This window comes from Arvicanthis niloticus, chromosome 21 (assembly GCF_011762505.2).
Source record: "Arvicanthis niloticus isolate mArvNil1 chromosome 21, mArvNil1.pat.X, whole genome shotgun sequence".
NCBI classification, from domain to species: domain Eukaryota; kingdom Metazoa; phylum Chordata; class Mammalia; order Rodentia; family Muridae; genus Arvicanthis; species Arvicanthis niloticus.
This window is the reverse complement of record NC_047678.1, coordinates 4,521,647-4,535,826: the sequence shown is the minus strand read 5'-3', so window position 1 is coordinate 4,535,826 and position 14,180 is coordinate 4,521,647. Positions and strand designations below refer to the sequence as shown.

The 14,180-nt window shown below is 35.3% G+C and overlaps 1 protein-coding gene across 1 annotated transcript in view; it reads left to right on the top strand.

Moving 5' to 3' along the window:
- Window positions 1–14,180, top strand: part of Phip (PHIP subunit of CUL4-Ring ligase complex) — a 114,800-nt gene that overhangs the window by 22,533 nt on the left and 78,087 nt on the right. Inside the window, 1 exon segment of the mRNA XM_034483628.2 lies at window positions 8,551–8,711. Coding sequence (XP_034339519.1) covers window positions 8,551–8,711 — 161 coding nt within the window.

Below are 14,180 nucleotides of genomic sequence, written 5' to 3'. Positions count from 1 at the left end.
GGATCATTAAAATTTCCTTTCAGTTTTCTAACTTATAACGCATCTAGTCTCTTATGATAAAGATGACAGAAATATATATCAGGAGCATTGCATAGTGTCTAGAATAGTGGAGAGCACTCAGTACATATTAGCCACTATGGCCCATTATTTATAGATATGCTGTGTTGACATTTTTCAGCATTATTGAACTTTATCTGCTGATATTTTACTTTTAAAAAATACATTTAATTTTGTTTGTGTACCTGTGCTACAGTGTGTGTGTGTGTGTGTGTGTGTGTGTGTGTGTGTACACGAGCACCTTTTTTATTTTAGAGCCTTTAGTGGTCCTTTGAAATTAGTAGCATTTTATGTAACCATGCCATATTAAATACTTTATGCCGTATAGTATATTTGTATGATAGAAATGTTGAAATTACTATCCTATAAAGACAAGCATTTGTTTAAACTTAAAATCATAAGAAATTGTTTTCTGAATGTTTGGTCACAAATAAAGAGTTATTCCACTAAAATTGAAGATGGTATACTTGATAATTTGTTTTCTTGTGTTCATTTAAGTTTTTTTTTTATCAAGTTGTTGTAATTAAAATTTAGCCTCATATATTTCCAAAGTCTTTAATTTACAGATATTGATTCTAAGTCTTATATTTAGAAAGCTTTTCTTTATATTATGGAGATTAAAATGAAACCTAGTTACAGATTATTCAAAGTTCATTCTTTTGTGCTTTAGTTTAGAATAAGCTTTAATGGTCATTAACCCTAAGCCTGCTGACATTAGCATTTGACTCAGAGGGTATCAAGACACTTTTTAAGTGTGTGAGTGGGTTTTAAACAACACACTTGCGGAGTTAAATTAGACAAGGTAGGATAATAAAATTAATTTAATAAAATTACTTAAAACTACTTTCTGCTAGAGTACCCCAGTGCTTCTTATCTGAGTTCTTATTTTGTATCAGAAAGGGGGTTAGATGTTCAAGCTATACAAAGGTACTTTCTGAGTTACATTTTTTGCTCTTCATTTTTTCCACATCTAATTGTTCTGTTGCAGAAATTTGTTTGCCTGGGCTTGGAATCTTGAGCTATATTTGTTGTATTCATTAGGCTGACAGACAGACAGGCTTTGCTTTGATAAATTTGTAGTTCTGGGACTCTCCAGTGCTGATGTTAAGGGATAGACTACTTTTCTACACTAGAATAGGTATTATACCAAATGTTATATTCATCTCAAAGATCTTCTAAAAAAATTATTGTTAATTTTAATCTTTGAACTTGGGTAATTTATTACAATTTTACTTGAATGCCTGTTCATTTTACTGGGTACTTTGCAAATAGAGAAAAACTCTAAACTTTGGAGAGGAAAATAGTATTTCTGCTTTGGTACTTAATTGCTGATTTTTGTCATAAGCATTTTCACTATCCTTAAAAATGTAGTTACCAAAGTCATCATTGGTGCTCTTCTGTGGCAGCTGTAGTTATGTGCTTATGCATGTGTACAAGTGTGTGTGCACTTTTTCCTTTCCTTCAATAAACGTGGTTCAACTAATACTTGTATTAGGAAAGAAGTTGGGATAACTTTGCTGAAGTTTTCCTAAAATCATCAGCCTTGAAAATTTGGCCCAGCTATAGGAACTTGATAATGAAAGATGTCAGTTTATCAGCAAACAATTCTAGATTTAGAATTGCAACAAATATTTTTACTTCATAAGTTCTTCAAAATTAGTTTTAAATAATCAGGAATAAGATATTTTTAAGTAGACTTATAATACACAGAAATATTAAAATGCCATTAATTATAAAACTAAAATGCTTAGTAATGGCATAGATTAGCCTAGCACAGTTGTTGATCACAATTTAATAGAAAAAACGAGAATGAGTAAAATGGAAGGCTAGATAAACTGGTTGGTTATTGAGAATGAAATGCAAGCTGTTTCAATCACTGTTCTATTTTTATGAGGAGACATTGTGGCCAAGGCAACTTATAACAAGATCAAGCATTTAATTGGGAACTTAGAGTTTCAGAAGTTTAGTCTGTTATCCTCATGGCAGTTAGCATGGAGTATGTAGGCAGCCATGTTGCTGGAGAAGCAGTTGATATGTCCTGTTCTACAGGTGAGACAGAGAGAGACAGAGAGACAGACAGACACTGACTGACTGTGCCTGGTATGGGCTTTTAATGCATCAGAGTCAACCATACATCCTCCAAGGTTACATCCACTAATCCTTTTAATCCTTTCAAAGAATTTTGTTCTGCTTTCAAATACATGGACCTATGGGGTGGGGCACAACATTCTACTCCCCTGTGCCCATACATTTATGGCTTTTTCATGATGCAAAGTCCAACTTCAAAGTCCTCATTGTTTTTCACAGTCTCAACACTTTTAAAAGTCCAGAGTCTCTTTTGAGACTCAGGCAGTCTTGATTTTAACCCCCTGTAAAATCAAAACCTAAAAGCAGATCACATATTTTCAACATATAATGGCATAGAATATGCATTAACATTCCAAAAGAGAGGAAGAGGAGCATGGTGAAGAAATACTGGACCAACAAGGAAAACTCCTAATTCTGTATCTTCATATTTAAGATAGTTCTCTTCAGATTTCTAGCTCCTTCAGCTTTCATTCTCTCTTGGGCTCGTTCTGCACCTGGTCTGCAGCTTTGCTCAGCAGGTATCCCATAGCTCTGGCATTTTCACATCTTGGGGTATCTAATACAATTCAGGCTTTACCTTCACGGCTTCATTTAATGGCCTCTTGAGGCCTCAATGTAGTGACACCCCCTGACACGCACCTGACCTCAGCAGCTTTCGTTAGACATAGGGAGGGGTTCTACAACCTCTGTCTTTGACTCTAAAACTAGAACCACATGGCCATGACTGAAGCTGCTGAAGTTGGAACTTGGCCTCCTCTTTCATTTTTGTTTGCATCAGCTTTCTGCTATTGATGCTTTCCGTCACTGCTTATGCTTTCCTATAATTCATTTTTACAAGTTTGTTGGAAGCTTAGTTGGGAGGGTCTTGCACTGACCATTATTCCACTTCCTTTACTTCATTTTGTATCAGGTGCTTTAAGCTTTTTATCTCCTTGAGCACAAACTTAACTAACTCTGTTATACTTACTGATGCTTCTTTTTCTCCTCAAATTGTGCATTTTTATTATTTTTTTTGCTTACATAGCTCCTTTTTGTTACAGATCTGCATGGGAGTGACCACTAGTAACCACATGGCACAACCAATAGTAGGCTGTCTTGAAATTTCTTCTGCCAACACCATTAAACCTATCTTTAATTTATCTTCAGGCAGATATGTAGGACAAGGGCAGAAGGCAGCCATATCACAAGAAAATGGTCTTTAGGCCACTTTATAATATTCTCCTCTGCAGATTCTTGAGCTGGGTCCCCACACTTGAATCACTTTCCGCACTGTCTTCCATGTTCTTATAAAGATACTAGTCCTCCAAACCCCAGCATGGTCAGACCTGTTACAGCAGTACTTTACTCCTGGTACCAACCTCTGTCTTACTTACTGTTCTGTTGCTGTTAAGAGACACCACGACTAAAGCAACTCTTAAAAGAGAAAGAATTAATTAGAGACTTGCTTACAGTTTCAGAGGTTAGTTCATTATCATCGTGGTGGGAACATGGCAGAGGTGTGCATGTATTGGAGAAGTAGTTGAGAGTTACCTCTTGAACTTCAGGCGGAGAGGGACTAGGCCTGGTATGGGATTTTGATATCTCAAAGCCCATCCCCAGGAGCACACTTCTTCCAACAAGGGCACACCCCCTAATCCTTTTACTCCTCTCAAAGACTTAGTCTCTGGTTACTAAGCATTTAAATATATGAGCCTATGGGTGTTTGTTACTCTCAGAAACTCACTTTATAATGTATAATGCATATTAAAGTTGTAGATGTGTTAAAAGCCTAGCCGTGGAATGTAAATCAAAAGTTAAACAAGTAGATACTTATTTTACTGTTTTTGTTTTTGTTTTTTCAGGAGGACTATTAAACTAGGAGAAAGTGAGACAAGAAAAATTGATATTAGTGATTGTAAAATATGTATTACTTAAAAGCCAAGTATGTTGTGGGAAATAAATTATTTCTCATATCATAACTGGAAAAACTTGCTTAAGCTCATAAGAACTCACAGAGAGTGAAGCAGCATGCACATGGCCCACACAGTTCTACACTAGGTCCTTAGCATATATATACAATGTACAGTTTCCAGTTTAATGTTTTTATGGGACCCTTGAATGTGCAAATAAATGTGTTTCTGATTCTTGTGCCTTTTATTGGGCTCTTTTCCTTCTTTGGTTTATGTCTTGTTTGTCTTGTCCGACTTCAATGTGATAGTTTTTGTGTAGTCTATTCTATTTTATTTTGTTATATTTTTATCTATTAGCCTTTTTTCCCCCTCCTAATGAATAGAAAGGGAATGGATCAGGATTGGATGGAAAGGTGGGGAGGAACTGGAAGGAATAGAGGGAGGGGGATTGTAATGGAAATCTGTCAGTGAAAGGAAAACAGTAACATGGTTAACATCTCAGTTGTCAGATTTGAACACAAATATAGCGTAGCTGTTAAAGTACTGTTTGTGAGGAAAATGTGTTTAATTGATGAAATTGCTTTGGGTGGGGACTGTGCACTGTACTTTAGCAATTATATGTTATTTTCTAAATTGCACCAGTATTGTAGCCAGATAAATAAATCAGCTCTTGAGAAATAACTAGAAGAAGAGATTTGTTTAGAAAGTTTTGTCATTCTGGTACAAAAATTAAAGGTTTTGAACTCTAAAAGTTTGATACCTTACATGCCACATACTTATATTTTATACCTTACAGGTAACATTTAAAATGTTGTGGGCTTTTCATCTATATTTTATAGTGTTGGGCATACAGATTTTGATTGAAAGTGGATAATTTACTACAAAGGACTTTCTTTTTTACTATTTTCTCCGCCTTTATACATGTTTTAAAAGGATTGATATTTCAAATGGCTAAAACCAATTTCCAAACTTTTTAGTTTATTGCTGATTTATTTTCAGAAAAATTGATTAAATATATTTAGGTATGCTCTTACTGCAAATTAAGTCAATTTAGCAGAGTAGTTAAAATACAAAGCAGTATTAAATACAAAACAAAATATATTAACCTATGGAGTTATGCATGTTATGGGAGGAGGCAGGAAATAAATATGGTACATAAAAATATGTGGTTTTATCTGAAAATGTTATAAAAAATAACCATGACTATATAAAGAGTATCAAGAGTTACTGGTGGTGGGTTGCAATTACCAGGGGATAAATGAGGACCTGGTTTCATTGAAAAGGTGACAGACACTGAAGGAAGGATGGAAACAAACAAACCACTCCAGCATGGCAGGCAGAAAATACAGCTAATTCAAATATCCTAAACAAGGAACACGCCTGATGTACTGGAAGGTTGAACTAGGTTAGCAACTGCAGGAGACAAATGAGAAAGAAGTAGCAAATGAAGTCAGGTAATGGACATCTTAGGTAGCTTCCTGTTGATGTGATGAAATACCCTGACAGAAGCCGCTTAAAGGGGAAAGGGTGTATTTGGCTTACAATTTCAGGTTACAGGAAGTACCTCATTAGAAGGAAAGTCAAGGCATCAAGAATTTGAAGTAGCTAGTTACAGCGCATTTGCAGTCTAAAACAGACAACAGTGAATTCATTCATGCATGCAGTGCACAACTTGCCCTCTTCATTTTATGGAGTCCTGGATCCTCTGCTCAGGGAATGGTCCCACCCACAATCAAAATGGGGTTTTCCATATTAATTAATTTACTCAAGATAGTCTCTCAGACATTCTCAGAGGTTAGCTTTAATATAGTTAATCCTTTATAGAAATACCCTGGAGGTGCTTCCTAAGTGTCATGTTGACAATATTAACCATCATATGAGACAAGTTTATATTAGACCTTAATAGGTTAGTATCAAAGGAATATTGAATTTGAATATTTATTTTGAATAAAGTGAAAATACTGTAGATTTGCGTAGAGAAGGTGGTGATCATGGGACTTGAAATTGACCAGTCTGCCTAGAAGGGTATCCTCTTGCCTAGGGGGATAAGAAAGAATTCCCAAGGGAAAATGATTTAGTGTTATTTGGTAGGCTTTAGAACTATTTCCTATCACCTTAACTAGGAAAATAAATCTACTTTTAAACCAAAGTTATATTTATATTTAATTGAAGAATTAAACCGATAAATAATCTCATATAAAGGAACAGTTGCCTTGTATCCTCTTATATATGTTCAGCCAGTTTCATTTGAAAAACTGATGTTCTATTTTAATCAACTTTTAAGAATATAATATAATTTGAGACATTTTCTTTTTACTTAAAAATATAATTAGCCCATTTTTAGAATGTGAATAATTGCCATTTATCTTTCTTCCTCATGAAACTAAATTACATTGCATAGCCATTTATACCTTATTAACCAAGATTCACTTATATTCCTTTTTGTTTAAAATGCTGTACATTTGCTTGTGAATGAAATATACATTCTGTTTTTCAGTTAAATAGTTAAGATATAGTAGGATAGATAGATGATACAGTAATAGTATATTAAAAAAATATGAGGCCATTGAGTTCTAGATTATCTTTTCTGTTGTAAAACCTTTTTATTCTATACCTTTTTGATATAGACAGTGTTTTCAAATTTGGCTTCCTCTACTGTATTTCAATTATTTTCTTTTAAATCTCATAATTACAAGGTTTGCATTACCAACTCGATTACTTGGTAGCTATATTTTTATCTTACTATGGCAAGTCTTTGGTGCTGATGGTAGGCTTGTAAGTTAGTTGATAGCATACCTACAGGATAGAAAGCTAAGTAGTTAATTGTTAAGTGTCACTAAGCATAGTGAAAGAGAGTTTCTTGTGTTTCTAGAACGTTTTAGGTGAAGTTCACTGTTCTAGTGGTATTTTTTGTTTCCAGTTGACTCAAATTTTATTCTAGCTGTCTTGAAGATTGAGTAAACCTTGTTTTTAAGGCAGTGTATTTTATACATTATTAACTCTTTGTTTTTTAACTTATGTCTCAAAGTTTTGCTGCTTATTATTGTGAAATAATAGTTTCTTATTTTAGATGTCTCTAACAATAGTGTCTTCATACCTGAATAGTGTTAAATATTTTTATAAAAATTGAATTCCAAGAATTTTCTAAGTTTTGGTTAGAAGGAATTAAAGTACATCTTGTTAACAACTGTCATCATTTGGGTTGCTTTCTTACAGTACAGGGAGGTGAGTCTGAGATGTCAGTAGTCTGTGGTATTTGAACAACATAGTTTGACTTGGCTTCTAAAGTTGATAACTGGTTTTGTGTGCACAAAATAAGATTGAAGCCAAGCATTAATTAGATGGTTTATTAACAGGTTATTTCTGTGTGAAAGGAAAGCATGTCAGAGAGTAAACTATCATGGAAACTTAATTGAGTTTCCTGTAACTGAATTATTGTGTAAACCCGCTTGAACTTAAGTTTAATTCACAGCTCTCAGACTTCTCAGTTGTTAGATTATTTAGTATTTGTAGGCTAACAATAGTTATTTGTTGTATTCAAATCTAATTCTGTAGTAATAGGACATAAAAGCATAAGATTATTTTACTTCAAAATAGTATTTATTACTTTAAAACCTGTGCTGCATGTGTTTTTGTTATTTTTTTTAGTAGGACTCATACGAATACAGTGTGAGCCAAGAATTGCATGTGAAAATGTTGCTGAGATTCTTTACAGTGTATCTGAGATACTTATGTTTCATAAACTCCAAGGTGTAATTGCTAGACTTTGATCCAAGTTAAAAAAGAATATTATTGGTGTGTGTGTATGTGTATAAAGTATGCACACTACTTTAAAAAAATTTCTGAATAAGTTCCAGTGAGGGCTACTTCTTTAATATAGCTGGCAGTCTTCTTTGGGGGAAATTAACCTGTTAAAAACAAACTCAGCGTTATTGAGTATGTTCTCGGTCCATAAATTCTGTATAGAAAGTAAGAACAGTAGTCATTAGTTAGATGGGAATATTTGTGTTGGAGTCAGTATATAAAGCAGAAGATTGGCTTCAGGTCAGGATCCCTAAGTGCCTTCTGGTTTCACTTATAGAAAGGTTTTTTTAATTTATTTTTTATTTTTATTTTTTTCCTTAAAAAACATTCTGTAAGACCTGTTTAAAATATTTGAGTATTATTAATGGGTGAGGAAAATCACTACTGTCCAATTGTATTTAAAGCACTCTGTAAAGAGTAAAGAAGTTTGAATTTTAATTCTAGTTTCATGACTTAGTGTAACTTTGGACATATCATTTATGCATTTTTTATTTATGAGAATGAGAAAAGGACAGTTATTTCAAGAAACTTAATTATTTTTTATTGTTTATTTTGAAGATTTTAAACTAGGAGTCATGTAAAAGTCATCTTTTTTTCTCTTTTTTTATAAACCAGCATGTGATAAATGAAATCAATGAGTTCTAGAAGTCTTGAGTTTAAGAAACTGACTTTGTTTCTGGAGTACATTTATATTCCCCCATTTTCTTGGTAGCGGATACTCTGTTTTCAAGGAAGCTGAATGGGAAATACAGACTTGAGCGACTTGTTCCAACTGCAGTATATCAGCATATGAAGATGCATAAGCGAATTCTTGGACACTTATCATCGGTGTACTGTGTAACTTTTGATCGAACTGGCAGGCGGATATTTACTGTAAGTCATTTTTAAAGTCTTATCTTTACCAGTAGATAAAATTGAGGAAACAATGTCTATATGAGAACTTAAGTAAAAAATTTTTTTCTTTGAATGAGAAATTGAAAATTTGGATAATTTTTAAAAACATGCTATAATATGTTTTTACTTAAATTTGAACATTTTTCAAGTTCAGAAGTTCCTAAATTTAGTCCTGTTATAGTGTAATCACAGTAACATTATATCCTATGTCCTTCATACATGAATTTCTTGATATTATATCAAATAGGCTGGTGGGGCTTTCATAAAACATCATGTATTTTTAGGTCCCACCGCATGGGCAAATTCTCTGCAGAGAACTACTTGTTAACTCGGGAAAATTCTCTTTAAATGGTGATGGAAATTTTGTGCATATCTGACATTCTTTACTCAGGATTCTGTCATCCTTAACACCTAATTCTTTAAAATACCTGATGATTTTTTTGGGGGGAGTTGTTTGTAATTTGGTTTCTCCTAACCTACAGGGAAAAGGAACAGGGCTTTTCAGCTTTAAGTGAGAAAAAAATATTTTGGAAGTATTTCAAGTCATTTATTCAAGTGCCTTAACTATTATACTCAGTAAGGATATACTATCTATCATACTGCTATGGTTATGCTTATTAAACATCCTTTGGGCTGAAAGTATGCATTTATACGGTTCTTCATTGCCTTTGAAAGAGGAAAATGGGAGATAGAACATCTGATAGAAATACCAATTTCTCAGCAACCGATGGAAACAGATGCAGATACCTACAGCCAAACATTAACAGAAGCTTGGGGAATTCTGTGAAAGAGGGGAAGAAGGATTGTAGGAGTGAGAGGGGTCAAGGACACCACAAGAAAACCCACAGCATCAATTAACCTGGGGTCATGGGGGACTCACAGAGACTGAACTGACAACCAGGAGCCAGCGTGGGATTGACCTAGACCATCTACTTATATGCTAAGTTGTGTAGCTTGGTTTTCTTGTAGGACTCCTAACAGTGGAAGCAGGGACTGTCTGACGCTTGACAACTTTTGGGCCCTTTTTCTCATATGAGTTGACTTGTCCAGCCTTATCGCAACTTGAGTTGCCAGGTTTGGTTGATGTCCATGGGAAGTCTATCCTTTCCTGAAGAGAAACAGGAGGAATGGATGGTTGGGGAACTGGGAGGGAACTCGGGGGGGTTGGAGTGGAGTAAGAGGGAAGATGGGGTGGGAGGGGTACCATGATCAGAATGTAAAAAAATAACAACAATAATAACAAAATTTAAATAAAGAAGAAATTACCATTTCTGACATTGGAGAACTGCTGCTAACTTTAAAGATTTATTTATTTATTTATTTGTTTATTTATTTTGCCTTTGTGTATATGTGTACACCATATGCATGCCTGGTACCCATGTAGTTCAGAAGAAAGCATCAGATTTCTTGAAGTCTAGAAGGCACACATAAAAGGGAAGAAAAATAGCATAGTAATGAATCTATGGTCTTAACCTAGACTCTAAAAGATATATGTAAGAATGTGATACATAATTTGCTAATTTTGCCAAATTCATAGTTTCATTCTTATGGTGATTTAATAGTATACTCTAAAATAGTACTTTGGAGTAGAAATGCTGAGACCCTGGTTTTTGTTTTTTTTAAAATTCACTTTGTGTTTATATACATTTGTGTGTGTTCCTGTGTGCCTGCTGAGGCCGTGTTAGATTTCTTAGAACTAGAGTTAGAGGCAGGTGCGACTGTCCTCATGAGTGATGGGGACCGACTGGGTATTTCAGTATATGGTTCTTAAACCCTGAGCTATCTCTTTAGCTATGGGACCTGTTTTACAGTTTACTTTTTTGTATTAGCACGTTAGTTGGTAAGAGGGCACATTTATATCTACTGCTCAGATTACCTTGTAAAATTGAACTTTATGGGTATTTTCTCATTGAACTAGAAGCACACTAACTACATGCTGGACTGACTGGGGCTTGCTTTAAAGTTTGGTCTTAAAAATTGAATAAGGATCGGTAAAGCTTGTGATAGTAGTTCATGGCCAACAGGAAATTCACATGTGTCAACATACTGATATAATTTATTAGAATGACATTTTGGTAAAGGACTAGTCAGTGCTTTCTTTTCGTGTATTTGATATCTAAGACTTTCAGTTTTAACTCCCAGTTGCTAGTGCTGGTATGTTTGAAAGCTTTTCAAAGGACAAGAGCATCGCTTTGGCATTAGAATGCTTTGAGTCACAGCTTTACCATGTCCTTTACCAAGTTCAGAGAGGAGAATGGATGGTAGTAGCAACAGTAGGGTTTTTGGGGGAGTATGTAAAACAGTGCAATGATTACTATCTATGTAGGGCTACAGAAAAAAAGCCATTACGTTTTACCTACTGCTACTAGTTTCTAGACGTCTTAAAACAATGTTATATATTTTTACCCTTCTAAACGCTTGTGTGATGCTAGAGTTTGATTCAAGCCCTAAGCCACTGAGCTATGTTCCAACCTCCAGCTAAAATCTTGATTATAAATGCTATGAAAGGTTTTAGAGGAAATCCTTTTGTTCATATTTTTTATTGGATATTATGTTTACATTTCAGATTTTATCCCCTCACCCCATTCCCTCCAACACCCAGGAACCTCTTATCCCATCCCCCCTCCTGCCTCCACAAGGGTGTGCCCCCATCTACTGTCCCTTTCCCGACTCCCCACCCTCGAATTCCTCCCCGCTCGGTGATCAGTCTTCATGGGACCAAGGATCTCCTCTCCCACCCATGCCTGACAAGGCCATCCTCCCCTAAGTATACAGCTGAAGTCATGGGTACTTCCCTTTGTGCTCCCAGGCTGGTGGTTTAGATTCAGGGGAGCTCTGGTTGGTTGGTACTGTTGCTCTCCTCTTGGGGCCACCAACCCTTTCAGCTCCTTCAGTCCTCTAACTTCTCCATTGGGAACCCTTGATCAGATCAATGGGTAGCTGCGAACATCCGCCTCTGGATATGTCAGACTCTGGCAGACCTCTGTGGAGACAGTTACATCAGGCTCCTGTGAGCATGCACTTCCTGACATCCATATCAGCGTCTATCTTTAGTGACTGCACATGGGTCGGATACCAAGGTAGAGTGGTCTCCAGACGGCCCCTCCTTGACTTTCTGTCCCACGCTTTGTCACCATATTTGCTGCCTTGAGCATTCTGTCACTCCTTCCAAGTAGGACTGAGGCATTCACACTTGGTCAAATGGATACAAGTAGGAAAGGAAGAAGTCAAAATTTCACTATTTGCAGATGATATGATAGTATACTTAAGTGACCCTAAAACTTCCACCAGAGAACCCCTAAACCTGATAAACAACTTCAGCAAAGTGGCTGCATATAAAATCAACTCAAACAAATCAGTAGCCTTCCTCTACTCAAAAGATAAATAGGCTGAAAAAGAAATTAGGGAAATGACACCCTTCACAATAGTCACAAATAATATAAAATATCTTGGAGTGAATCTAACCAAGCAAGTGAAAGATCTGTGTGACAAGAACTTCAAGTCTCTGAAAAGAGAAATTGAAGATCTCAGAAGATGGAAAGATCTCCCATGCTCCTGGATTGACAGGATAAACTTAGTAAAAATGGCCATTTTGCCAAAAGCAATCTACAGGTTCAATGCAATCCCCATCAAAATTCCAAATCAATTCTTTGTAGAGATAGGTAGAGCAATTTGCAAATTCGTTTGGAATAACAACGCAGGATAGCGAGAACCATTCTCAACAATGAAAGAACTTCTGGGGGAATCACCATCCCTGACCTCAAACTGTACTACAGAGCAGTAGTGATAAAAACTTCATGGTATTGGTACAGAGACAGACAGGATGATCAATGGAATAGAATTGAAGATCCAGAAATGAACCCACACACCTATGGTCACTTGATCTTTGACAAGGGAGCTAAAACCATCCAGTGGAAAAAGGACAGCATTTTCAACAAATGGTGCTGGCTCAACTGGAGGTCAGCATGTAGAAGAATGCAAATCGATTTATTCTTATTTCCTGCACAAAGCTTAAGTCCTAGTGGATCAAGGACCTCCACATAAAACCAGAGACATTGACACTAATAGAAGAGAAAGTGGGGAAGAGCCTGGAACAGGGCACAGGGAAAAAATTCCTGAATAGGACACCAATGGCATATGTCTATGATCAAGAACTGACAAATGGAAACTCATAAAATTGCAAAGCTTCTGTAAGGCAAAAGACACTGTCAACAAGACAAAACAGCAGCCAACAGATTGGGAAAAGATCATTACCAATCCTAGATCCGATAGAGGGCTAATATCCATCCAATATATACAAAGAACTCAAGAAATTAGACTCCACACAACCAAATAACCCTATTAAAAAATGGATTACAGAGCTAAACAAAGAATTCTCAACTGAGGAAATTCAAATGCCCGAGAAGCACCTTAAGAGATGCTCAACATCCTTATTCATCAGGGAAATGCAAATCAAAACAACCCTGAGATACCACCTCACACCAGTCAGAATGGCTAAAATAAAAAATTCAAGTGATGGTAGAAGAAATCCTTATAATTGGTAAGAGAAGTTTTATGTTAGGAAACTTGTTATTTGTGCTAATGTGTTTTAATAATATTTTTCTAGTAGAATATTTTTAAGAGGAAGGAGGTAGCATATTATTAAGTTAGGTTTTACTTTCTAATTTTCACTTAATCTTATAATCTTTTTACTTGGTTTCAGAATCACTGCCTGAAATTATCTTTATGAAGGAAAAGCAGACTTGATGAATTCTCAGGACTAAGGCAACAATACTAATGTACATTGAGCACGTAAAAGACAGATCCCAGCTCGGTGTGGTGATGCATGCCTATAATCCCAGTTCAAGGCAAGCCTGGCTCTGTTAGGGAGTCCAGGCCAGCCAAGCAAATAAAGTGAGACACATGTAGTCTTTCCAAGAATGGAGGAAGGGGGTGGAGAAGGAGAGGGAGACAGAGAGATTCTTCATCTCCTTTTCAGAAAGGTAAAATGTATTTCTTTTTCATTGAGCTTAAGGTAAAGGGACATAAAATGCTATGTTTATTAGAAGTTACAGTAAAGAATATGGGTAGGTGTATTTCTTTATTGCATTTGAATCTTTTTACCAATCACTATTTTAAGAATTTGAAGAATAAAATTTGAAAACATCTATTTACAAATAATAAACCAGCAGTAATGATACTATATGAATTTTTTGATATATGATACCTAAATTAATGGGAGGTGTATTAAAATAGGTCTGTGATTCATCCTTACTATAGAAATGGTAAGGGTATTTCCTGGAGAAGTAACACCTTACCTGAATTGAGTGGATATTGTAGAGTTAGAGAAAGGTATTTATGTAAGGAACTAATATATATATATATGTATATATATATATATATATATATATATATATATATATATATATACATATATATATATATATAAATTTTTTATTATTGGCTATA